Raw genomic sequence first — 23,972 nt, 5'->3', positions numbered from 1 at the left:
TTAGGAAGCGAGTCCCTGTCTGAAAGGATTCAGCGGTGATCCAGTCGAAATTCTTTTTCTTTTTTTGAAATGGCGTCATATTGCTGAGGGTGGAAACGAAATGCGACGATAGATTCCACTATCAGCACTGAATGAATAAATGAATAAAAATGAGTAAAAATGGGGAACTGACTGGACTGCTGAAAGCTGACAAGAGTTGACTGACTTAACACCACTATGCAAAGGTTAACCCCCACCCAGATGTGACAAAGGGGTGGATGTATCTCTGTGTGTGTCTTTTGTTGCAGGAGCAGCAGGAGACCAGAGGAGGAAACTTTGGGTCACATGACTGTGTGAACTCTGCAAATTTAAGCTTTTAGCTGTAATTTTTCTGTGTGTCTGTGAATTTACCAGCAGTGTGTTATTCATGATCCTGTATTACTCACAATGCAGACGTCACTGTGAGAAAGTGTGTACACACCTGCGCAGCGCTAACATTTATATTACTTTTCTACAGCAGAGGGTTAATCATGTGATTTGATCATGTGATTTACAGCAGGACACAACTTAATAATGTTTTTCTACCACAGGATTACTGAGTTTTTGTGTGAAGGAAACTGTGTTGACAGGCTGTATGTTGGTGATGAAATTACACTGTGTTGTTGAGGAATGTGAATATTACAGTGGAGATGTGAATACAGTGTGAGAGACATACTGTGTTGAAGCCAGTGTTACTTCTTTTACAGCAGAGTGTTAACTTTATGACCTTTTACAGCACCTCTGGAGTCTGGTGACCCAGGCCTGACCTAGGATGCTACTGCTAATGTTTCTCTAATGTGCTTGTAAAGGATTCAGCACAGACAGACAAGTGGCAACTGAGCAGATGTGCAGGGTTATAGAATAGTTAAAATGGGCTCATTATCTGACCACTATTGAGCTCATAGTGATGAAATAAGTGAGTGACAAACTTCAGGAAAGTCACTGATTACAATGTGGGATGAAGTTGAGATGATCGATGATTTGGAGCAAATTATGGCAAAAAGCAGGAGTTTAATGATTTAGAATAAACCTGCAATGATACTTGCCTCTGTGATGCTGAATACTTTATTACTCTTATGAGCTACAGTTGTTTGCAAATGTGAAGTTTGTTTTAACTTACAGGGTTTTGTCTACAGGCAAGGATACAGGCTCCGGGTGGAGCTGGGAGTTGAACAATCTTAACATTTAACCACTGACTAATGTTTCTTTGACACAGGGTTACAGGTTTGGAGTGGAGCTGCTCCAAGAGAAACCCTGGAGAATTTTTCAGAGAGAATGTGCAACATTCTTGTGCATGTCTCATTGTGTGGAGTTGACACATGGCGAGAGCCGTGTGGCAAAAGAGGAGTGTCAATATTTTAACTTGCAGATGTTGTGACGTGCCCTGAGAAGGAGTGACTGAAGGAGATCATCCACAAGATGGAAGCTGAGGCCTGGAGAGAGGCTTCAGGAGGATCATAGAGGAGTAGAGATCACCTTCAGCACAGCAGACATCCCACAGTGAGCTGTGCTACTGAGCTTCCAGAAGATCGTCGAGAGGAGACTTTGAACAGCAAACAACCAGAAGGAGTGAAAGAGATTCAACGTTGACGTTGAGGAAGACAACTAGGGCGTACGATGTGCTCTGCCCTAATTCTTCAGCGGCGTTGGAACAGAAGCAGAAGGATGAAGGGAGCGTGCCAAGCTCTAATCGACGGTGCAGAGAGGAAGTTCAGCGATGGAATTGTGATTCTGTGAACAGCACAGACGCCAGGGGACTGGGAAACAGCTGACAGCACTTTTCCCAAGGATGGAGATCACCTAAAGTGTGTCACTGTGCCATGCAGACTTGATACTGCAGAGGGGCTTTTGTTTACATTTGCATCATGTGTTACACTTTTTTAATCTTTCATTTTAAATTGAAACTAACATTTAAAAACATTTGGTACAATGTGGAAAGAGGAAGAGTATTTCCACCAGGAGCAGAAACGTCTGACTCAGCATGACGATGCTGTTGGTGGATACTGAAGAGCTCAGCCTGTCAAGACAGGATTAGGTTATCGTTTTTAAACATGTTTATTCAATTATATTCTGAGGCCAGTTATCTGGTATAATCTTTGGAAGTCTATTAAAATAAAATAAAATCAGATGTGTGGACTTTTGGTTGTTTTTGTTTTGTTCAATAAGCAGATGTTGGTGTTTCAGCAATGCAGTAACTTAAGTTTAAAAGGCTTGTTAGAAACTATGAAACATCATACAGACTTGTGGACATTAGAAGACGACTAATAATCATCATGAATAAGACTAAAGGCAGGAAGGTGTCCTTTATAACTAATAATATTAATAACTAATAATATTAATATCATAGTCTGTCTGCAGCTGAGACAATACAAACTCAAACTGTGGGGAGAAGATTATATCACTTCAGTTTAAATTGACCTTAAGTGCCACATTTTCACAGACTTCTTTATTTACAGCATTTTTTACGTGCTGTATAGATTATACAGTTAGGTCCATAAATATCTGGACAGAGAGAACTTAGTTTCTGATTTTGGTTCTGTACATACACTAAAATCAATTTTAAATGCAACAACTCAGATGTGTTTGAAGTGCAGACTTTCAGCTTTAATTCAGGGGGTTGAACAAAGAGATGCAGAAAAATGTGAGGAACTAAAGCATGTTTAACACAATCCCTTCATTTCAGGGGAAATGTAGAGGAAAAATTAGAAAAATTAAATAACTTAATTAAATTAATTAAATAATAAGATTGTCAGCTGATAACCAGCTTCATGCGACCGCTTATCCTGGTCCCAGTGTTAGTGTCAGTGAATCCAGTTAACAGAAAGATATCCTGGATATACTTGACTGACTTTTTAGACTCAAGATTAATAATCATTATAAAAATTATAGTCTAACATCCAGAAATCTGTACGATGTGTTTCATTATGTCTAACAAGCCTTGTACAGTTAAAGCTAACAGTTACTACATGCATCAGAACATTTCTATATTTTTATATCTATAAAAAGAAATCTGACACTTGCGAGACTTTATCAAAGGTGTGAGCGTCACAGCAGAGGCCTTTGTGTCAAAGTAGCTGAGGATCAAACAGAAAAACATGAAGGTTTTCCTGGCCTGGGATTTTATACAAATATTCTGCAGTACATCAAAAAGCAAAGAAAACCATTAATGAACATATGAACATGACCTGATGCTGCTGACGTGAAGCAGAGCAAAGTTACAGAGGTTTGATTACAGACACAGCTGAGCATTTTGCAATTTTGCATCATTTTAAAAAGTTTAAATTTGTTCAGTATTGAACGGCAGAAACGAGGCTTTGTTTTCAGAAGTAAGTAAAAGAAAAAAAAACAGCGTCCGACAGGCTGTAAGAACGGTAGACTTGTGCGTAACAAGCAAGCGAATAATGCAGAAAACAGGAAACTGTTCTAGAAGTACAGAGAGAGAGAGAGAGAGAGAGAGAGCTGTGCATGAAGTGTGATTTTATCCTGGTGGCAGCAAAACAATCAGAGGGAATTCATGACGATGTTTATGTGAAGCGTAGTTTGGAGCTTCTTTTGCTGCTGGTTTACTCAATATTGTTTGGAGAGATCAAACCTGCAGCTTCAGAATCAGCGCAAAAAGGGCGTAAACACAAAGCGCGGAAACATCAGAATCAGCGAGCTGTCGGCTTTCAGCTCGTGTCCCTGCAGTCAGGTGAGAAAGTCACATCTCACTGATTCTGATGCGTCGGCGGCTCCGCGCTTTGTGTTTACGTCTTTGTGCAGAATCCGTGTTCCTGCTCTCATTTACTGTTTTAGCTGTTTGGTGGTTGTTGAAATTTTGGGAGATTTAACCTGAGATTCTGGCGTTTTGGCCAAAATAAATTTATATTAAAAAATCGATTCAGGATTTTAATGAATCGATATCACGTTATCCAAGCGAGAATCGATTTTAATCGATAAATCGATAATCAAAACCACCCCTGATGCATATACACGGGTCACACTGCTTATTGAAACCCCCCAAAGATCAGATCTTAATCAGACAGGTTTCTGTTTTCAAAGTTTAGACTTTGCTTCTATTGGACTTTTTATCAGTAACACGTGCTCACTTTCTGCAGGAACAGTTGAAACTAACATAAATAAATAACTCCAGAGGTGATAGTCAGCAGGGGGTTTACAAGTTGTGGCCGCGTTGTCGGCGGTATAAGCTCGACCACTTGCAAGGTGAGCTGGCAGACATCACTGAACTCATCAGAGATGATTAGGTTCATTTTGACAAAGTGAGCAGATATTTAACCTCCTAGGACCTGGCGTCCACATATGTGGACATCACAATTTGGGTTGTTTAGACCAAAATACGACATTTTGCTCTACAAGGGCCTGATATCCACTTACGAGGACGTTATACTGCCACTGTGCTATCAAAATTTTAGACAAATATCCTCATATGTGGCTCTCATTTTTCTCAGAAACAAAATTGTTGTTTTTACATTCATCAGGTCCCAATCAGCCCAAATATCAAAGAGAAACTAAAAATGAATGCCACGGAGGAGTTTGGGTCTTAGGAGGTTAAAGATTGTGCCACTACATTCTTGTCTAGAAGATATTAAAGTGTATTTGGTGACACACAAAAAAGGGTAAAGTTTAAGTATAGTTTGGGTCCACACATGTCCAAACCCTGGTGTGTAGGCCTACTTAGTTTTGAGAAATTGTCATGGGACCGGGGTCTGGGTGACCCAGGGCCTGTAAGAAGTTATGGACATGTGTGTTTTTGGTGCTGCTGTCTCCTGTTTCCATGTTTGTGTATCTAGGTGTGTGTGTGTGTCAGCCAGGAGCCTGGCCACACCTGCGGAGGAGAATTACTCACACCTGCAGCTGATCAAGCCTCGTCAGAGGAGCTACTTAGGAGTGTGGTGGAGCTGTCTCTGATGCTGGATCATTGCGTAACTTCACGTTAGTCTCTTGGCGAGTTAGTTAAGGTTAGTCTGCTGCATTGTGGCGTTGCTGACGGCTGCCTCTTTGTTATTCCCCAGGAGGAGTGTGGAGACGAGAGGGCAGCGAGCACGGGGTGCTCAGACACTGAGGAGCGGAGACAAAGAACACTAACACTGGCAAGAGGACATGTCAGAGTCGGGAACGCACTGGGGATTTATTGTTGTTTGGATTATTTAGCATCACTGTAAATAAACTGACCTCATCAAAGAGTCCAGCATTTGGGTCGTCCTTCCCCTCATCATAGTCTGCCACGCAGGCCGTGACAGAAAAGCCCACTAAAAGAACGCCCACCAGACCAAAGCAATGGTTTTGACTTGATCAGCATTAACCCCGCCCCCTGACTTTGATGGGTGAAGCTGACAAATAAAATGTATTTATGAACAGCGATGCAGGGCCAGGAGTAGCAACGTGAATTAAATAAATACATCATTAAATAATTCATTAAATGTGTCAGTAAAATAATTAAAATAGAAAACAAACCAATAATTGATTAAATATGTAATTAACTAATTTGAATTGTATATAAACAAATAATGAAACATTTTAAATGAAATTAATGGATAATTCATTATTAATATATTTCTTTAATTGACTATGTACATTTTTAAATTAATTACTGAAATAATTAATTCATTAGTGATGTATTAATTTAATACAACCATAAAATACCATAAAATTGCTAATTTACTCAAAATCTATTTAAAACATCAATATTAAAGGTTAACTTATGATAATGAATACATGCAACTATAACTGATGACATAAAAATGAGGATTTCTTAAGCTGAAGCCAAAGTGCTGACTCATTTTTCATGTTACTCTCAAATGTTTTCCTTAATAACAAGAACATAATTACACTTTAGCCACAAGAGGGCAGCAGCATTAATATAAGTCACATGTATATAAAGGTACAGTGATTATATTACAGTGATTTTGACAAAAACAAAACAGTTGATGGCAGTGTGTTTTTCCATGACAGAATAATTACGCACACCCCACTTTGCAGTTATTTATTGTAAAAAATGTTTGGAATCGTGTCTGATTTTCGTTCCACTTTGTGTTGGTCTTTCACGTGGAATTCCAATAAAACTGATTCATGTTTGTGCTGTAATGTGACAAAATGTGGGAAAGTTCAAGGGGGCCGAATACTTTTGCAAGCCACTGTAAAGTTCACTATCAGTAACATCATAGCACCACCCAGCTGTATAGAAACTCCGTCATGCTAGCTAGTACACAGTATGAGTTATTGTAACTGACTGTAAAAAGTCAGCACAAGGAAAATAAACTGCACCTAAACTTGGTTTATATCTGACCCAGACAGACTGCAGGTCATAACTTCTTACCTGAAGTTCAGTTCACCTGACACTCGGACCGGCGGCCGCCTCGGGTCTCTGCTCCTCCTGCCTCCCCTTTCCCTCATCCACCTGCTGCCTCTGTGGAAGCTCCGCCATAGCCACCACCAAACAACTGACTTATTTTTACATATCGACCAGCATCCGGAAAATCCGCCACCTTCCATCGTTTATACCGTTACAAAAAAATAAAAAAACATCATCAGCCCATAAAAATGAAAAATCACCATCAGTATGCCCGATGGCCAGTCCAGCTATGGTCGTGCCATCAGTTAACCCTTCGCTTGCCAGCTGTGACACGTGTGCCCAGGGTTGCCGACCCCTGCTCTAAAGCATCTGATTTGGATTCCTGAGATCAAATATATTTTCCTTTGGCTTTGTTTTCTTCCCATTTGTGGCTTTAATGTAGTGTTACATCCTGTTTGTTTGCTTCCATCTGTATACATGTCCAGATTGACTGTTATGTTTCTATTCTTACATTGCTGTGTGATCACTGTTCCCTCTGCTGACTGATGTGACCTTTTGTATCTCACACTGATACTTGTCATATTTGTATCTGCGCCTAAAAGATAAAAAGTTTTCCATGCTAAAACACAGCTCCACCTCCTGCAGTTCTCCCTCTGAACCACTAGATGTCTCTGTTATCTAAATGAAGACGTGCAGCACAGCAACCACAGCAGCGCTCAGATCACACGTGTCCTGTTATTATGTATAAAAGCATGAAACAGGTGAGACAGGTGGGATCAATATTAATGTTGTGGAAATATATGAAAAAGCAACAGAAGAGAGAAAACATTTCGTGCTTCTAGAAAGATCTTTCAGCTCACAGCTGCTCGCAGACTGTATTTACAAGTGACAAACTGCAACTCTACAGTACATCTACAGTATATATCAAATATATTCTGTATTCAAATCTATTGAGTGATGTTTGAAAGTCTTTCCAGGTGAGTTTGATCCAGGAGGGTCTGAAGCCAGAGTCAGACAGAGACTGTGCAGAGACTGTAGAAGGACAGAGCAGCAGCAGAGCAGTCCAGATACACTGATGATCCTCTGTCAGATCCAGAGGGACACACAGGGATGATGCTGGACTCTACATTGTGTCTGACAGTGGAGCTGTTCTCAGAGCAGTTCACTCTGCAGCACTGACAGTCATCTGCACTTCTTCTCATTCCTCTGTCAGTCACTGCTGGATGAAGCTCTCCTCTCCACCTCCCAGTAACATGGCCCAGTCAGAGCGTCTCTACACACAAGCTGCTGCTGCTTCAACCTCTCTGGATCATCAGGACACAGCTCCTCCTCTCTCAGCACACACACCGTCCTGTTTACCATCACCACCACCACCTGCAGAGAGAAGAAGGAAGAGCAGAGGAGATAAACGAGTGTTTCCAGAGACTCTTCATCAGCTGTCAGTCAGTGATGCAGCACATCCAGTATAAAGAGCAGCAGGGACTTCAGTGCTGGGACTGTACTAGGACTCATTGTTGCTTCACTTTTTCTAATCTTTGGATTTTTATTGAAGTTGATGAAAATGTTTTTCCCTCCTAGTTTGAGTTTGGACTTTCATTCATTAGAAGAACCTTGGTGTGTCCACTCTGAGCTCTGTAGGAACCCCAACAACAAGCCCAACAATCCAGATGGACGGTTCCAGCTGTTAACTGGAGGAATTCCATCCAAACATCTGCTCTCACTAAATTCTTCCTCACCTACAGACTGTGTTCTTCACTGCTTTAAACTTGGAAATGAATGCAGTCATTGGTCTGCGTGCTGCTTTGTTCAGAGAGCTGATTGGCTGTTGACAGCGTTTGATCAGAGCGTGTCAGCCGTTACCATGGTGACCATAAAGGTGAGAAACAGGAAGTGTTTGTGTCCAATCCTGAAGCCTGTCACCATTCTCCTCTCACAGCTTCACTGAGAAGCTGCAGCTTTACAGGAAACACTGGATCTTTGTTTCGTACTGACTGTGTTTAGTACAATACTGCTGACAGCACCACCCACTCACTCCATCACTCTACTTACTCCAGAGTCTCCAGTCTGTAGTCTGGACTCTGCTGAAGATCAGACAGCTGCTTCACATCTGGATCCTTCAGGTTGTTTCCCCACAGGTCCAGCTGTCTCAGATGGGAGGGGTTGGACTTCAGTGCTGCTGCCAGATAATCACAGCTGATCTCTGACAAACCACAGACACTCAATCTGTATAAAGAATGAAAGATGTAAGTTTATTAGACAAAGTGTGAGCTTGAAATCATTCAGTGTTTCATCATCTGTTCAGAGCTGAAGAAGGTTCAGAATGTAGAAGTTTAGAAAATGGAAACTCCAAACAGCTGAAGCCAACAGGAAGCAGCTTCAAACAGGAAACTGTGCAGAGTTTCAGACTATATGTCCTGATGCAGCCAGTTGGATTTTGGAGATTTGAATCTCTGTTCTGTGACTAAGTCCTTGAATCATTTCTTCCAGTTGGTCCAACAAGACAGACTAAGTGTTGGACATGTGTTGTGGCTCCATTAGGGGAGCTTCTAAATGTGATGTGATGGCCCCTCTGGGTCTGTCAGGTCACAGCACTGAAGAGAGCTCAAACTGGGCACACAGTTGTTCCAGTCTGGACCAAAGACTCTATACTGGGACTGAGGGACTGCTTTGACTGCACCCACTGGGACTTTTTAAAGGCTCATGTTCTCACTTAGATCATCGATTTCTACTTACATTTCTTTCTGGGAAAAATGGGGATTACTTTGGAAACAGGAAGTATTTTCCCCAATAAGCAGCCCTGGATTAGTAAATCACTCCAACATGTTCTCAGGCAGAAGAAGCTGTCTTGTTATGAGGGAGAGAAGAAAAAGATTGAGGCACAGAAACTTGTTGAAAGAGAGATAAAGCAGCTAAAATCAGGTGTAAAAGTACAGCAGAGGATGAGCTGAATAAAGGACACTCAAGGCTGGCTTGGAAAGGAATGAAGTCCATGGTGGGGATGCAGAACAAGGAGCAAAGATGAATGTGATGCTGAATCAGCAGAAGACTTGGACTCATTTGATTCCAGCTTTGATATCATTGATTTCAATGAAGAGCTTTGTGATTGTAGCAAAGGGCTGGTAGCTCTGAGAGTCCCACTGATGAGGTGTTTGTGTGGAAATCTCTTAGTGGGACCAAAGAGAGAAAAAGCCCTGGTCCTGATGCTGTGGGAGGGAAATGATTGAAGTGTGCTGTGAGGAACTGACTGGGAGATTTTCACACATTTTCCAGTCCTCCTTGGAACAACAGGAAGTTCCCAGCATATGGAAACAAAGGTTAAGTGTCCTATGGCACTCAGTGATGATGGTGCTGTGGCCCCACCACCTCCACCTCTTTGTAAAGGAACTAACTGTAATCTGAAGCTTCAAATGGGACTAAGACTTCCTCCACTAGGTGGCAGTGTCTGATGAGAAAGTGTTAGTGGAGCTGGCCTGGAGTCAGAAACAGGAAGATGCAGGATTTGGGCTGAAATGGGGGAAAGTGGTTGGCACTAGTGCCTTAAAGCAAGAAGGTTGTAGGTTGAAGCTTGTTGGCCTTTCTGTGGAGGTTGGATGTTCTCCCACAGTCCAATGAAATGCTGCTTAGGTTCATTGGTGCTTCTAAATTGGCTGTAGGTGTGGATGTGAGAGAGTGCTTCTCTGTCTCTCTCTGTTGGCCCTGTGATGGACTGCTCACCTGTGCAGGTGGACCACGCCTCTTGCCCTATGACAGCTAGGGCACAGGCTGCAGCCCTGTGAGCCTAAGCTGAATAAACAGTTAGCAAAAATGATCCATAGATGGCCTGAAATCCCCCAGTTAGCAGTTTGGTAGATAGCTATGACATGCTAATCCCATCCAGCAGCTGTATTCTACCTGTAAGCTGATCCCTGCTGAGCCAAAGCACTTTTTCATATACAAATTACAACCTTTAATAGAAACCTATTGGTCAGCATCTTATTAGCCTGCTGTTAGCTTCATTCCACAGAAAACTGAGAGAAACTAACAGAGTTGATAAAGAATAAAGAGAAATGTGCTGATTTAAAGCCTTTGAAGTGCTTCAGATGATCTCTGTCCACTTCTGTCCACTCATTCATTCATGTAAGCTTTCTAATGCAGCTTTGATCTTCACAGTCTGCTTCATGAAACTCATTCTAACCCTGAATGTCAGAGTGTTCCTCCTTCTCTTTCCCATCATTCATGCTGGCAGTGGAGGAGATTTGGATGTTGGACTGTGTTTTGGATGATGTGTGTATGTTTGTGTTGGACTGCTGTCTGTAAAGCAAACGCACATTTTGCTTTGGATTTCAGTGTCAGACAGACTTTAAGGTGGAATGAAGAGTTGGAGAGTTTCACAGTGAATTATCCAGTGGAGGATTTTTCTTCTTCTTTGAAGGTTTGAAATGTGAACATTGTTCTGCTGCAGTCAATGGACTAAACCAGAGAAGAAGAAAACAGACTTTACCATGAAGATCCTCAGTGTGGATCAGTATAATATCAGCCTGATGTCTGCAGTTTAGTGTCAGCACAACTTTCACATCATATTCATCTCAGCACAACTAAAACATGCTGACTGACCTCAGAGTTTCAAGTCCACATCCTGGACTCTCCAGGAAACCACACAGATGCTTCACTCCTGAATCCTGCAGCTTGTTGTTCCTGCTCAGGTCCAGCTGTCTCAGATGGGAGGGGTTGGACTTCAGTGCTGCTGCCAGATAATCACAGCTGATCTCTGACAAACCACAGCCCCTCAATCTGTATAAAGAATGAAAGATGTAAGTTTATTAGACAAAGTGTGAGCTTGAAATCATTCAGTGTTTCATCATCTGTTCAGAGCTGAAGAAGGTTCAGAATGTAGAAGTTTAGAAAATGGAAACTCCAAACAGCTGACAGAGTTCATACGCCTTTGTCAGGGTCAAATTCAAGCAAGACCATGTGAAAATTAAAACACATCATCCTAGGTGAACTTAAACACCTTTGTTCCCCTTTTGTTAAGACATAGAAAAGTACACCACACAAAAATACTGCAAAAGGAAACGGTCGCCTTATATACATAGTGTATAAACTCAAAATGCACATTTCACTTCAAATTAAGATTAAGGCTTTGAACAGATCACATAGTTCAGTTCAACATATAAGACTTTAAGAATGCACAAGCATCTACTTAAAATCTATTTAATTGATCATCCATGATATTATTTTGTACAATTCCAATGTATTTTGTTCATCTCCCTTAAATAAACAGGCAGTCTTAAAGTATGAAATATTCATATACAAACACATATAAATGTGTGTACTGTCTCAGTGGCTGATAGTACCCCACAGGCCTCAGTGTGAGCTTGAAGACATTTATAATGTTTAAGTAGTTTAATGTGCAGGTGCTGACGATAAACACATTTTGAATGAAAGCCGGGGAACTTTGGTAGCACAGAAACAAGTGGCTATTCTTTGTGACTATATGGATCACTCACAATACCATTATTTCACACAAAGGCACCAAATTAATACTCAAAAAAGCTGCAGCAATACACACAAATATAAACAGTACTTGGTGACAACTTTGCTTTTAGCCTTTAACCCTTCTTGACTACTTTTGATGTGGCCTCTATATTTTACCTTTAAAAACAGTTTATCTTGCCAATCTGTTATTTTCTCATTTTGACCAACTGTATCAGCACAATTTATCTAAATTCAGACAAAATTTAAAATACAAGTAGAAAGTGATATTTTGACTGTAAAAACCACACACATGTTTAACGAATCATCTTCATAACTTGAAATGCAAATAGAGATTGTACATTTTTAAAAATACGCACACGTTTTGCAAACAACAAAGTTATATGGTACTATTTACCAAAAAATGCAGCCAAGGCTCAGACATTTTTCATATAATCATTTCAAACTATTTACAGAACAATCAGGTGTCAAACAATAGTTTGTGTCACTCTAACACATATGAGAACAGCACAGGGATAAACCTGCAGGTCTGACAGCAGGTGTGTCACTCAGCGTTTACACTGCAATCTGCCTTTGTTGGCTTTAAGGCAGCAACTGTGACGATCACTAGTAGAACTGACACACAAAACAAAACAACAGCTACACACTAAATACACAAGACAACAAACTAACTTGAGACCAAACACGGTAAACGTCACAAATCTCTCACGTATCAAAACTCTCTCTCTCTTTCGCTCACTCGCTCTCTCTTGCCGGTCACTCCTAAAACTTCCCCCTTTTGCTAAACAACCAAATGTCATGTTTCCATATCATTTTTGATTGGTCGACATGGTACATTTTCCCACCTATAGGGCTTTGGAGCGTGATGTCACGGGAGATGGGCCATGCCCCCTTCCGCCATGACAGTAGGCCAGCCAAAGGATACCATTTCAGCTATGGATCGTACGTGTTGTGTTGTCGGTTGCAACGTTAGATCACACGATCGTGAAGGCAAGAAGCTGGATAACGGGCTCTCTTTTCATCGTTTTCCATCCTGGAGGCAACGTGAGGGATCCCATGTATCCGATATTACTAAACAAAGACGTCAGGCTTGGATTGCAGCGGTGAGATGAGCGGATATCGAGTTCTCTGCAATCCCCAGCTTTTTGTTGGTTTGCTCACGGCATTTTCTTTCCGGTGAGTTCTAAATTAATTCATATCACTCTTGAAAGGCTTTTAGTGTTATTTTCAACGTGCTGAGGTCATAGATAATGAGATAAAACATGCTAATGTGTGATGCTGCAGAACCACATCATGTCGACTGAGTAGCTTATGATTTGGCATTATTGCAGGCAAACCAGCATATGAAATGGATGTAACAAATCCAGACTGGGCACCAACACTGCACATGGGGCATGACGACATACCTGTATCAGACTCGGACCGGCACTCAAGGCGTACGCAACGGAAGCGAAAAAGAGCACCCATCGGAGGTAAACAACCCCCCCCCCCTCTAAAAACATACTAAATTGCTATCACTGTACACTAATCCGCACATAACTTCCAGATGAATCACACACCTGTCATTGGAATATTGGTGTACATTTACCTTATGTCTAATTTTATCTTACAGGCTTTCGTTATGCAGCTGCAGAGTCTGAAGGTGTGCCCCGTGCAGAAGTGATTGATGAAGATCTGACAGAAGACCAACAGCAAAATCACAATGTCATGGAGGCAGTGGACAGCAGTTGTGTTGGACAAGTGGAGGTTGAGGTACCAGCTGCAAATGTGGATATACTGAAGAAATGTAAACCTTTTAAAATGATGACAGATTACAAACTCTCAGCTGTGTCTGTAATCAAACCTCTGTAACTTTGCTTCACTTCAGCAGCATCAGCTCATGTTCACATGTTGATTCATGGTTTGCTTCAGTTTTTGATGGACTGCAGAATATTTTGAAGGTTATCTGCTATAAAAAGCCAGAACAGGAAAATCTGCTTCATGTGTTTCTGTTTGATCCTCAGTGACTTTGACACAAAGGCCTCTGCTGTGATGATCACACCTCTGATCAAGTCTCACAGTGTCAGCTTTGTTTTTATACATATGGATATGTGCTGATAAATGATCAGAGTTATAATATTTCCCACTGTCTGCTGTGTGCCGTGACCTTTGACCTGCTAAAGACAGTCAGCTGTGGATTATTCATTGTTGTGTCTGATACTTAGAACTGTGAGGAAGAACACTACACAGTTAATCAGGGTCCCCTCTCTCTGAATCAGGAAAGGTGGGCAGGCCGCGTGTGGGCCGCGGGCCATACGTTGAGTCTCACTGTTTGAAATGTGAACATTGTTCTGCTGCAGTCAATGGACGAAACCAGAGAAGAAGAAAACAGACTTTACCATGAAGATCCTCAGTGTGGATCAGTATAATATCAGCCTGATGTCTGCAGTTTAGTGTCAGCACAACTTTCACATCATATTCATCTCAGCACAACTAAAACATGCTGACTGACCCCAGAGTTTCAAGTCCACATCCTGGACTCTCCAGGAAACCACACAGATGCTTCACTCCTGAATCCTGCAGCTTGTTGTTGGAGCTCAGGTCCAGCTGTCTCAGATGGGAGGGGTTGGACTTCAGTGCTGCTGCCAGATAATCACAGCTGATCTCTGACAAACCACAGTCCATCAATCTGTATAAAGAATGAAAGATGTAAGTTTATTAGACAAAGTGTGAGCTTGAAATCATTCAGTGTTTCATCATCTGTTCAGAGCTGAAGAAGGTTCAGAATGTAGAAGCTTAGAAAATGGAAACTCCAAACAGCTGAAGCCAACAGGAAGCAGCTTCAAACAAACACAACAAGAGAAAAAACTCTGAATGTTTCACATTAAAGTCGTACATTTATCATAAAAACAGGACAAAGACTTGAAAAAGTCGTGTTTTTCCTTCCAGGAACCACAAGGCTTCACTTTTAAAGGTGAAGTGTGAAAGAAATGGACATATTTGAAGTCCAACACCTTTTTCCAGTCACATTATTAAAGCAGACAAACTACAAGCTCATTTTCATTCCAACAAGTCATCTTCTGACCTGGACTAACAACACTGGTCTCTATGTGCAGCTGGCTGTGAGACCAGTGCTCAGGGACCGTCTACAAAGTGCAACACTGAAAGAACATCACACACTAGCTTTGTCCCAAAACGTCGGCTGCATCCTTGAGGCGACTTTTGTTGTGATTTGGCGCTATATAAATAAAATTGAATTGAATTGAATCCTTCGGAGGACCCGGTATTCGCGGTCTACGTGGGCCGGGTCCTTCAAAGACCGAAAAGGCTGGAAGTGCGAGGCTGTGAAATGGGACGGTCGAGCCTTCAGATTTGCGTCACCGCTGTGTCGGTGGAGTTTAATAAACTCGGCCGTCTGCTCCTTGCTATCTAAAATATAACAGGACACTGGCGTAAATTCTCGACCGTCTCACACTTCTGTTTAATCAGTTTCCTGTTTAACGTTTATTCAGCTGTGTGAAAATCCCGGAGGAACTTTGATCTCAGCCAAACCGATTTACTCCGGAACAAATAAAACACAGAAAAAAGGCAAACAATTACATTTTTAAGTTATCCGAGTGACTTATATATCATGTTTAACCTGAGTAGTGAAAGAGCGGGGTCTGAAAACGATGAAGCCGGGCGTCCGCTGCTCTCGCCGGCTGGAGTGACCATTGAACCCCCCGGCTTGCTAGCGAGCGGGTGGGTAACAGACGTCTCCGAAAACGTCGGCACACTTTTGCAAATATGTGATGTCTTGATAAACCAAGCAGATATTTGAAGTTTACACAGCTACTTTCTCGCCTGAAAATATGTTAAAAGTTTATTTTGTGACCCAGAAAGATTAATAAGAGTAATTTGAAAACTTAGTAGCTGCCGCCATTGTTGGCAGCTGAAATTTGGCTGGGCCGCGCTATGAATTCTGGGATATGGTGGGCCACGAAGGACACACCCGACGAATCCTTCAAATTCGGGGAAATGAAGGACGCATTTGTCGGGCACATTTGAAGGAGTCGACAAATACGGACAGCCTTCATCGCCTGGCTGTGACGTAATCGGCCTTCAAATGCAGCCTCTGGAGGATGCAGCCGACGTTTTGGGACACAGCTACTAATTTGCTTCCATCATCCAACCTGAAGAGGAAACAGAGACGCCTCCCCTTCAAAGTAAAAGCTGCTCCTTTTGGACACAGTATCAAAGAAAGTCTACAGTATAACATAGAAAAGACAGAACAAAGTTTTGGTTGTTTTTAAATTGTGCAGAAATGAAACTACACTAAACTACATCTTTGCAAAATTGTTGTAATTCAGCCACACTGGAGGGGTTTTGAGTATGAACCACCTTTCCAAGGTCACAGCACCTCAATCAGATTCATGTATGAACTTTGGCTAAGCCATTCCAAAGTCTTTCTTTTGTTTTACTTAAGCTGCTTAGAGGTGGACTTGTTGGTGTGCTTTGGATCAAGTGCACTTCAGCTTGTGGTCGTGAACAGATGGCCAGACATTCTCCTTCAGGATCCCAGAAACTGGATTCTGTTCATCTTGACGTTGCATCTCCAGACTGAGAGATCTCAATTACTTTGTTTCTTATTTGCTTCTGAATTTCCTTGGATTGCGCCATGATGTGTAGTTTTTGAGGATCTTTTGGTCTACTCTACTTTGTCAGACAGGTCCTGTTTAAGTGATTGATTCAGCACAGGTTTGGCAGTAATCGGGCCTGGCTATGACTATGGAAAAATTGTATATTTTCTATTGATAAATGCAAATATTTTACGTCTGTTATGTGCATTGCCGTGTGGAGAATATAAGGAAAACAATTGTGTGGTTTACCTTGTTTCTTCCTCTTAGATTTCTTGATTTTTTTTTTAAAATTGCAATAACTTTATGTTAATTTCAGTGCACTTTCACATTTCTTTAAATTCAAACTACAGTCCTGTGAATAACTAGAAACACTTCTAGCAGCACAAATGTGAGCTAATTGTTTTCTGCTTGACTTTATCAGTCTCTCATATTGTTGTGGAGGAATGTTGGCCCACTCTTCATTACAACGTTGCTTCAGTTCTTTGAGCTTTGTGGGCATTTATTTAAGCACAGCTCTCTGAATGTCCCAGGTTGAGGTCTGCACTTTGCTTTTCAGCTATTCTGCTGTAGATTTGCTGCTGTGTTTGGGATCATTGTTCGACTGCAAGACCTAAACTTTACCTATTAAACAGTTAACTCTGTATTTTACACTTTATGTGAATATTGTTGCAGATTTCAATTATTAATGTTTTTATAACTTTGTTCTTTCTTATATTTAATATTATACAATATTTATACTTCATGTCTCTGTCTTCTTTTGAACACTCCAGCACAGCATCACTATAACTTTGTCCTCACTGACAATAAAGCTGTTTTATATATTTCATTGCAAATGTTTCAAGCAATTTGTAGCTGTATCTTAAGATATTTTGTTAATAATATAGTATTTTATATTGTTTTTTTCCCCATATTTGAGAAATATTTAACATGTAAAAGTCTGTTTATGTACAATTTGGTGATATTAGCCCTGATTACTGGAGGAACTTGTACATGAAGCAGATTTCTGAGACTTCAGATTTGAAGGTTGTTGTCATATAATCTAAATGATGGCAGATTAACGTTCCCTACCTCTGTCCTACAACCACAGAACTCCTTTGCATTCGACTGATAGAAATTTCAAGCTCAGTGTTAATGAAGATTTCAAAGGCCTTAGTGCAGGGGTAGGGAACGTCTAAAACCTGCAGGGACACCGGCCCTCGAGGCCTGGAGTTCCCTACCGCTGCCTTAGTGTGAAAGGAATGAAGCTGTAGCGCCTCCCAGTGGTTGAAAAGAGGTACACAAGAGGTTTTTGCAACCTGCTGTTTAATGAAGGTAATCAGCTGGGACAAAGGTACATTATGAGAATAATATCTCTGACAAACCTCTACCTCAATTAAAAGATGCATTTTGATTTACATGAATGCATTTCATCTTCTCTGCAAAGGCTACACAACCTTCTTTGCCATTTGAGTGTGTCCAGTCCAGCTGAAACCAGCTCATTACTGATGGCATGAAAACGATCTGTGAGGTAACATTTTTACTGTCATTCATTCCTGTTGAAAACTTGTCACGTGTTTGCTTAGGTTCTTCTCAGTAATCCTCCCGTATCCTGTGTAAAAACTACCCGAGCTTAAAGTATACAGACTGCCGGGAGGGGCGAGACGGGAATTTTCATTGCATATATATATATATATTAAAATACAGATAGCAGCAGCCACGAAAACATAGGCAAGAGAGAGCATAGCAGTGTCGTAGATGTAGCCAAATAAGACAGATAAATTAAGATGGAAAATCCCCAAAACAAAACCCAATCTTTAGTGTGGGAGCATTTCCATGTCATTCCCAAAGGTGTAATTATTTTCAGCGACTGCAAACTGAACACAAACTTTTCATAACTGAGTTTGTTTCTTCAGTTGTATTTTGGTAATGCTGTTGTACAGCAGGGAAGCAAACACAAGTGCTAACGCTAACAACATCCAATCAGGATTTATTGGTTAGATCAAAGCTAACATCTGCATTACATGTGAGCACTACACATGTTATTTAACATATATAACGTATAAGATTTTTACATCTTTCTCTTTCCCTCGAGAAGAACTGCTAAAACTGTAGAAATAACATTACAGAAAAGCAGGACATGCTCAAGCAAAACATTATAGAAAGTCTGTCACGGTTCTGGGTCAGTTTGACCCAGTATTTTGAGTTGTCATGTTTTTGCAGGTTTAGTTTAGTTCCATGTGTCATTTTCTGTCTCTCTCTCTATGTCGAGTCTGCGTCTTAGTGTGATGGTTTCTTGTTCCTGTTTTATTGTGAAGGTCTGCGTCTCATGTGAGTGTGTTCAGTTTTGCCTCTGTCTCGTCTTGGTGATTATTCCCAGCTGTGTCCACCACCTGTGTGTAATTCCCTTGTGTTTCTCTGTGTATTTAAGTCGTGTCCTCTGTCATTGTAGTTGCTGGTCCGTCTGTGTGTCCACCATGTCTCACCCGTGTGTTTGTGCTCTGTAGTTTAGTTGTTTCCAGTCTAGTTTACTTCGTGCTCCATTTGCTGTTTGTCCATATTTATTTTTGTGTTCAATAAACCACCTTCACTTCTCCACTACTGCCTGCGATTGGATCCTCATTTATTATTTTCACACGGCTCTCCTCACCCGCCGTGACAGTACGGACCAGCCAGATATGGATCCAGCGGCAGTCACCCCACCTAGGGAGCTTCAGGAGGCCGTTATCGACTCTGCTTCTAAATTGATTTACCAGCTGTTAGAGCATGAGGGAGAAGCGTCTCTTTACACTGTGGAAGCCAACCTACAACACCTTATTTCCAGTTACCCCTGGTTATTGGACTCACTGCGTCCGCTCGTACAGGATTTTGTTCTTCACGAGCTTCACCTACACCCCCCCGCCGCTACCGCTCGCCTGCTCATGCAGTGATATCATCAGTGACAAGTCAGGTGATAGAGGCTAATGCAAAATGGTGTTTCAGTGAGGCAGAATTTATTATGACAATACATTTTTTTAAATACTCAGTATGAATTAAACAGGTTAAAGGTCAATGCTCTGTTGTAATATAAAGACAAAATGATTGACAGCAGCCCAGCAATATCAGTAAAACGCAAATTAGCCACATGGTGCTATGTAAGGAGCTCTGTGATTGGTTAGGAAAGGACAGACTGGCCACCTCGATTTTTCTTCACTGCACATTGATCCATAGCTTTGCTCTGTAAAGGCTAACAAAGTGCTTTTGCTTTACAAAGACATTCAGCGTCGGTATTCACTCTTTTAAAATGCCACTGAACACTGGAGTGAAATGGAGCCCTGATCCTCAGAGTTTTATTGTTGCTAACATTTCTTATAGATAGCACAGATAGTGCCCCACTGCAGTAATCACTCATGTCTAGATATTCCTGTTAAAAAGGAGTTTTTCCTCCCCACTGTAACATGGCAAACATAGCAAACGGATAATCCAGCTGAAGCTTCAGACAGCCGTCAGACAGTGAAACACTGCCATCTGCTGGACGCGAATAACAAAGACGCTGCTTTGACGGGTGAGGGAGTTTCAACAAGTCTGCAACGACTCAAGCATCAAACTACAGAACTATTCTAGCGGACATGGTGCTCTAATGACTGCTTCATTAACGCAGGTCAGAAAGGATCAAACATATCAATAAATCATAAAACACAAAACGTCTCTTATTGCCCAGGGCTCAGGAAGTGAGTGTGTTCCTTATAGCCCAACACGTTCTCACTCCCAACTCGTCAAACGTGTGACGCATGGTCAGGCTCCCTCTGCTTCACTTATGGACCATATGGACCACCAGGTAAGACCATTTAAACGGACAGCATTTATAGAATGACTATTAAAAGTCTGCGAGTGTCAGTAATGTTAATGTGGTTATGTTAGTAATACACCGAGTGCTAATATAACAGCTTTAAGATGCATTTGTAGATATTATTACGTGTTTTACCGTCTTTATGGTGCTAGCTTAAAGTTACGGTGTAAACGTTAGCTTATATTGGAGGAAAGCTGTTACTGTTTAAACGATGTTAGCACAGAAATATTAGCTTCTGTCATGACTGATGAAGTTACTAGTTAATAAAGTTTCCAGTAAAGTGTTTAATCGCAGCCACAGACTGACAGCAAATATCTCGATTAGCTTCAGTGCATCTGTAATAAATATGTGCAAGTTTCAGTGCTTCGTTTAAACTGTATGATACTTATACTGACCCAGGGTCAGTGTAAAATACAATCCTAGCTGTGTGAACAAAGCCTGGCTGCTTTAATCCTGCATGACAAACCTCAGGATGCAGGTTATTATTACTCTTTCCTGCTGGCACACCTGTCACACCTGAGAGTCAGCTAGAAACTCACAGTGACGTGGACATCATGCAAAGACTGCCAGACTCTGTAATACTGCAAATGATCAGTGACTCAGGTTATCACTAAACTTTAAACGGCACCTCTGTGTCTCTGTGTGCTGAACATCTAGGATTGAGTCAGGCTGCATTGACTGTGGGACTTTAATGTGTTAAAAGCAGGTTGAAGACGGCTCAGAAACATTTGAAGATTAAAATTTAGCATTATGGCTGCTGGTGGTTTGTAAAGCCTCTACTCAGCTGTATTTTTGTTACTAATTTATGTTTGTTGTTGTTTAACACAGATTTCAGAAGAGCAAATATGCTTAATAGTTTAACTAGATTTCATTTGTCAGTGTGGGACTGCTGAGTCACCTGAAGAACTCATTTCATTCATTCTCCACATGATGTTCATTTACAGAAATGTTTCACAGGAACTGATTTCTCCCAAAGGGTGAACTAGTGTGTTTCCATAGATTACCTCTGTATGAATGTACTTCTTAAATGAAGGCAAGTGTTTGTCCTTTTTTGTTCCTCAGGTACAGTACGTGATATCAAGGGCAGGCGGTCATCACTGGGGGTAGACAAGAAGCAGACGTACTTCCAAGAGGGAGCTGCAGTGAGGTCAGAGGTCAGAATCTGAAACAGCTCAGGTTTATATTTTAGAGGTTATAAAAAATCAAAATGTATTATTTAAAGAAACCTTTAAATAATAGTCATAATTATGATTATTATAAGAAATATCAAACATTTAAGTGGATTTTCTGTTACACATATCGTGTTAGCCCTGCAATAAACTGGCAGCCTGTCTTTGTCCTGTATCAGCTGGGATAGGCTTCATCCTCCTGCAACCCTGAATTGGATACATTGTATTCCAATTATGTAATCTGATCATTTACAAACTCAAGGTATCTAATCAAAATGTAAGTGATGCCGCCCTTGACAGACAGGGAGATTTTATTCCTCAAAGACCATCATCCAGTCGAAGTACTAGTTGCCACGTGGTCAGTGTTCTCACAACCATTGATTTTATCTCACAACTTGTTTTCACCAAAGAATTTCAGTAAGTAAATATTCTTCAATCTCTTTTTCCCCCCAGTGTCTGCAGATCAGCATCAGTGTCCACGTGAAGAACCTAGTTATGTTGCCAGTGTCAACCCAACAAAAGGTACTTTACCTTCTTGTATATATTGTGATTCCTTTACTTTTATATTTGTTGTTATAGTTGAGTTAGGCAGGGCTTTTGTGCAGTCCTAAGAAACATACTGCCTAGAGTGTTTTTCACTTTGTGGAAGAGTTTCTTTATTTTTTTTCTGTTAGTGTGTGGAACTGAGGTGCTTCGTCAGGAGCTCCTTCAGTTGTTGGAGGATGGAGAAGAGGACGCAGCCATGACTTGTGAGACGTTGTCTGAGTCAGCTGCTACTCACTGGGCGATCAGAAACATGGTGTCCTTGCTAAAGTGGAAAGAGGCCAGGCCTTGTCTTATAGACAATATGTTAGCTACTCTGGATCCACAGTCACACCGTGTGTGTCAGTGTGGCAAACAAGTAGTTGTGAGGTGTCTGGACTGCCTGCCTCTTCCATTCCTTTGTGCTGACTGTGATATTGCAGTTCACACACGCTTTGTCCTGCACAGCAGAGAGGCAGTAACAGGAGGGTTTTTGCAGCCTTCATCAGAGTTTCACAATCCAATAGGTACGGTTTTTAAGTCTTATGCATTTATTGCTATGTACTATGAGTGTGTGCTGTTATTGTATATTTATTGTGTATCATTTAATTTCCAATTCTTTTTATATATATTGTGTGTTTTTAATGTTAGTTCGGCTGTTGCCTGTGCAAAGACCAGACTGTGTGTGACTGCCCAGCAGGTAACGTTGAGGTTTCACCCGGTGCAATTGTGGCTCTTGTAACCATAAATGGTAAGTTGCTCTTTTGTCACACAGTACATACACAATAGATGTGTTTGCAGGTTTTATTGCAAATTGTACATTGCTACATTGTTTTGAATTACCCTCGGCCCGCAGTATATGTGGGCACCTGTCAAAGGTCATTTGGATTTACCAGACCGCTTTGAAAACAACATGGGAAAAAATGAATGTCTTTGTTGAGCCATGACTGGATTTCTCCTTATCCTTCCTAAAGGCCGTTATAACCTTGCACTGCCAGTGGTGAGCTGCACCAGCTGTGGCCTAATGTGGTCCCCCTCAGTTAAGGACTTCCAGGGTGGTGGATATTGGCCTGGCACCTTAAATTTCTGCACCCTGTTTTCAATGGATGTCTTTCAGTCTTTCTATGACATTAAGAAGCTGCAGCAGGGATGTCACTTAAGGCCTTTGTCAAAGTGCTGGATGAACGAACAGCCCATTTTGGAAGGGTGAGTTTCTAAATTTGTCAAGTTTAAGGAAATTGTGCAAATCAATGTTTATGATGACTGTCCGTGAATATTCTGTTGTTTGTCCTCTACTTAAAAGACTGGCCGAATATCAGCTGATGCCTTCAGTAAAAGTTTCTTGGAGTGGAGTGCTGTAAAGTGTGAGGTGGACAGGATGTGCAAGGAGCCATGCTTTAGCTGCCCTGCCTGCACTCCAGACATGCTCGCCGTCTCAGTTGATGGAAACTGCAAGCTTTATCGCTTTCAATCAAATGCAAGGTACGTTATGCATTGTGTACATAAATCAAATATGGATTTGTACAAAAATTGTATTTTGATGTTTCTTTTCAAACAACTGTCACCGTGTTCGTTCAGCACTTCAGAGCAGGGGAACTTTGAAGGTGTCTTCATTGAGAAAGATGAGGAAGTTGCTGAGTTTGTGAAATACATCCAGAGACACACAAATGATGTAAGATACACATATATATCAGTGCTGTCAGCGTTAATCTTGTTAAAATGACGTTAACGCCATAACCATATACTCATACGTGTGTGTGTGTGGATACATATTTGGATGGGTGGATATTTATTTTGTTTTTCTCTTGGTGTTGTCGTAATACTATTTACTTGACTTTATCTTAATGTGTACTTCATTTTGAGTAGCTCACACTTGGATATGCGAGGTATACTGCAGCTTGTAGTCTTGGATACGTTTAAGACATTTTGTTATAAGGTTGAATGAATTCAGCAGTCATGTATTGTGACCTCCTTTCTATAGATCAAATGGGGAGGTGCGTTTCAGGATGGGGCCGGTTCTACAGTTGGAGAAGAGGTGGAGCAAGTAAACAGTTTCCTGTCTAGGGCGGCCATCACAACGAAGTACATGTCTAAAG

General features: G+C 41.2%; 1 protein-coding gene and 1 long non-coding RNA gene across 3 annotated transcripts in view; one reads left to right on the top strand and one right to left on the bottom strand.

Annotated features, from left to right (window-relative positions):
- LOC147336283 (protein NLRC3-like) overlaps positions 1-23,972 on the bottom strand; it is a 69,033-nt gene that overhangs the window by 12,109 nt on the left and 32,952 nt on the right. The window contains exon 6 of the mRNA XM_086286165.1: positions 10,904-11,080. Within this exon, the coding sequence (XP_086142291.1) occupies positions 10,904-11,080 (177 nt within the window). The remainder of the gene's footprint in view (positions 1-10,903; positions 11,081-23,972) is intronic.
- On the top strand, positions 19,931-23,138 carry LOC147336284 (uncharacterized). 2 transcript variants are annotated; one of them, XR_015128268.1, is made up of 4 exons: positions 19,931-20,173; positions 21,248-22,403; positions 22,528-22,627; positions 22,851-23,133. It is a non-coding gene; the product is annotated as an uncharacterized LOC147336284 (long non-coding RNA). The 2 variants fall into 2 exon arrangements; XR_015128267.1 differs by having other exon boundaries at positions 19,932-20,173; positions 22,528-23,138.

This window comes from Aulonocara sp. 'chitande type north' Nkhata Bay, linkage group LG3 (assembly GCF_057382095.1).
Source record: "Aulonocara sp. 'chitande type north' Nkhata Bay isolate Kocher_YH1m ecotype deep benthic linkage group LG3, A_spYH_male_GT1.1, whole genome shotgun sequence".
Lineage (NCBI taxonomy): Eukaryota > Metazoa > Chordata > Actinopteri > Cichliformes > Cichlidae > Aulonocara > Aulonocara sp. 'chitande type north' Nkhata Bay.
This window is presented reverse-complemented; position numbering and strand designations above follow the sequence as displayed.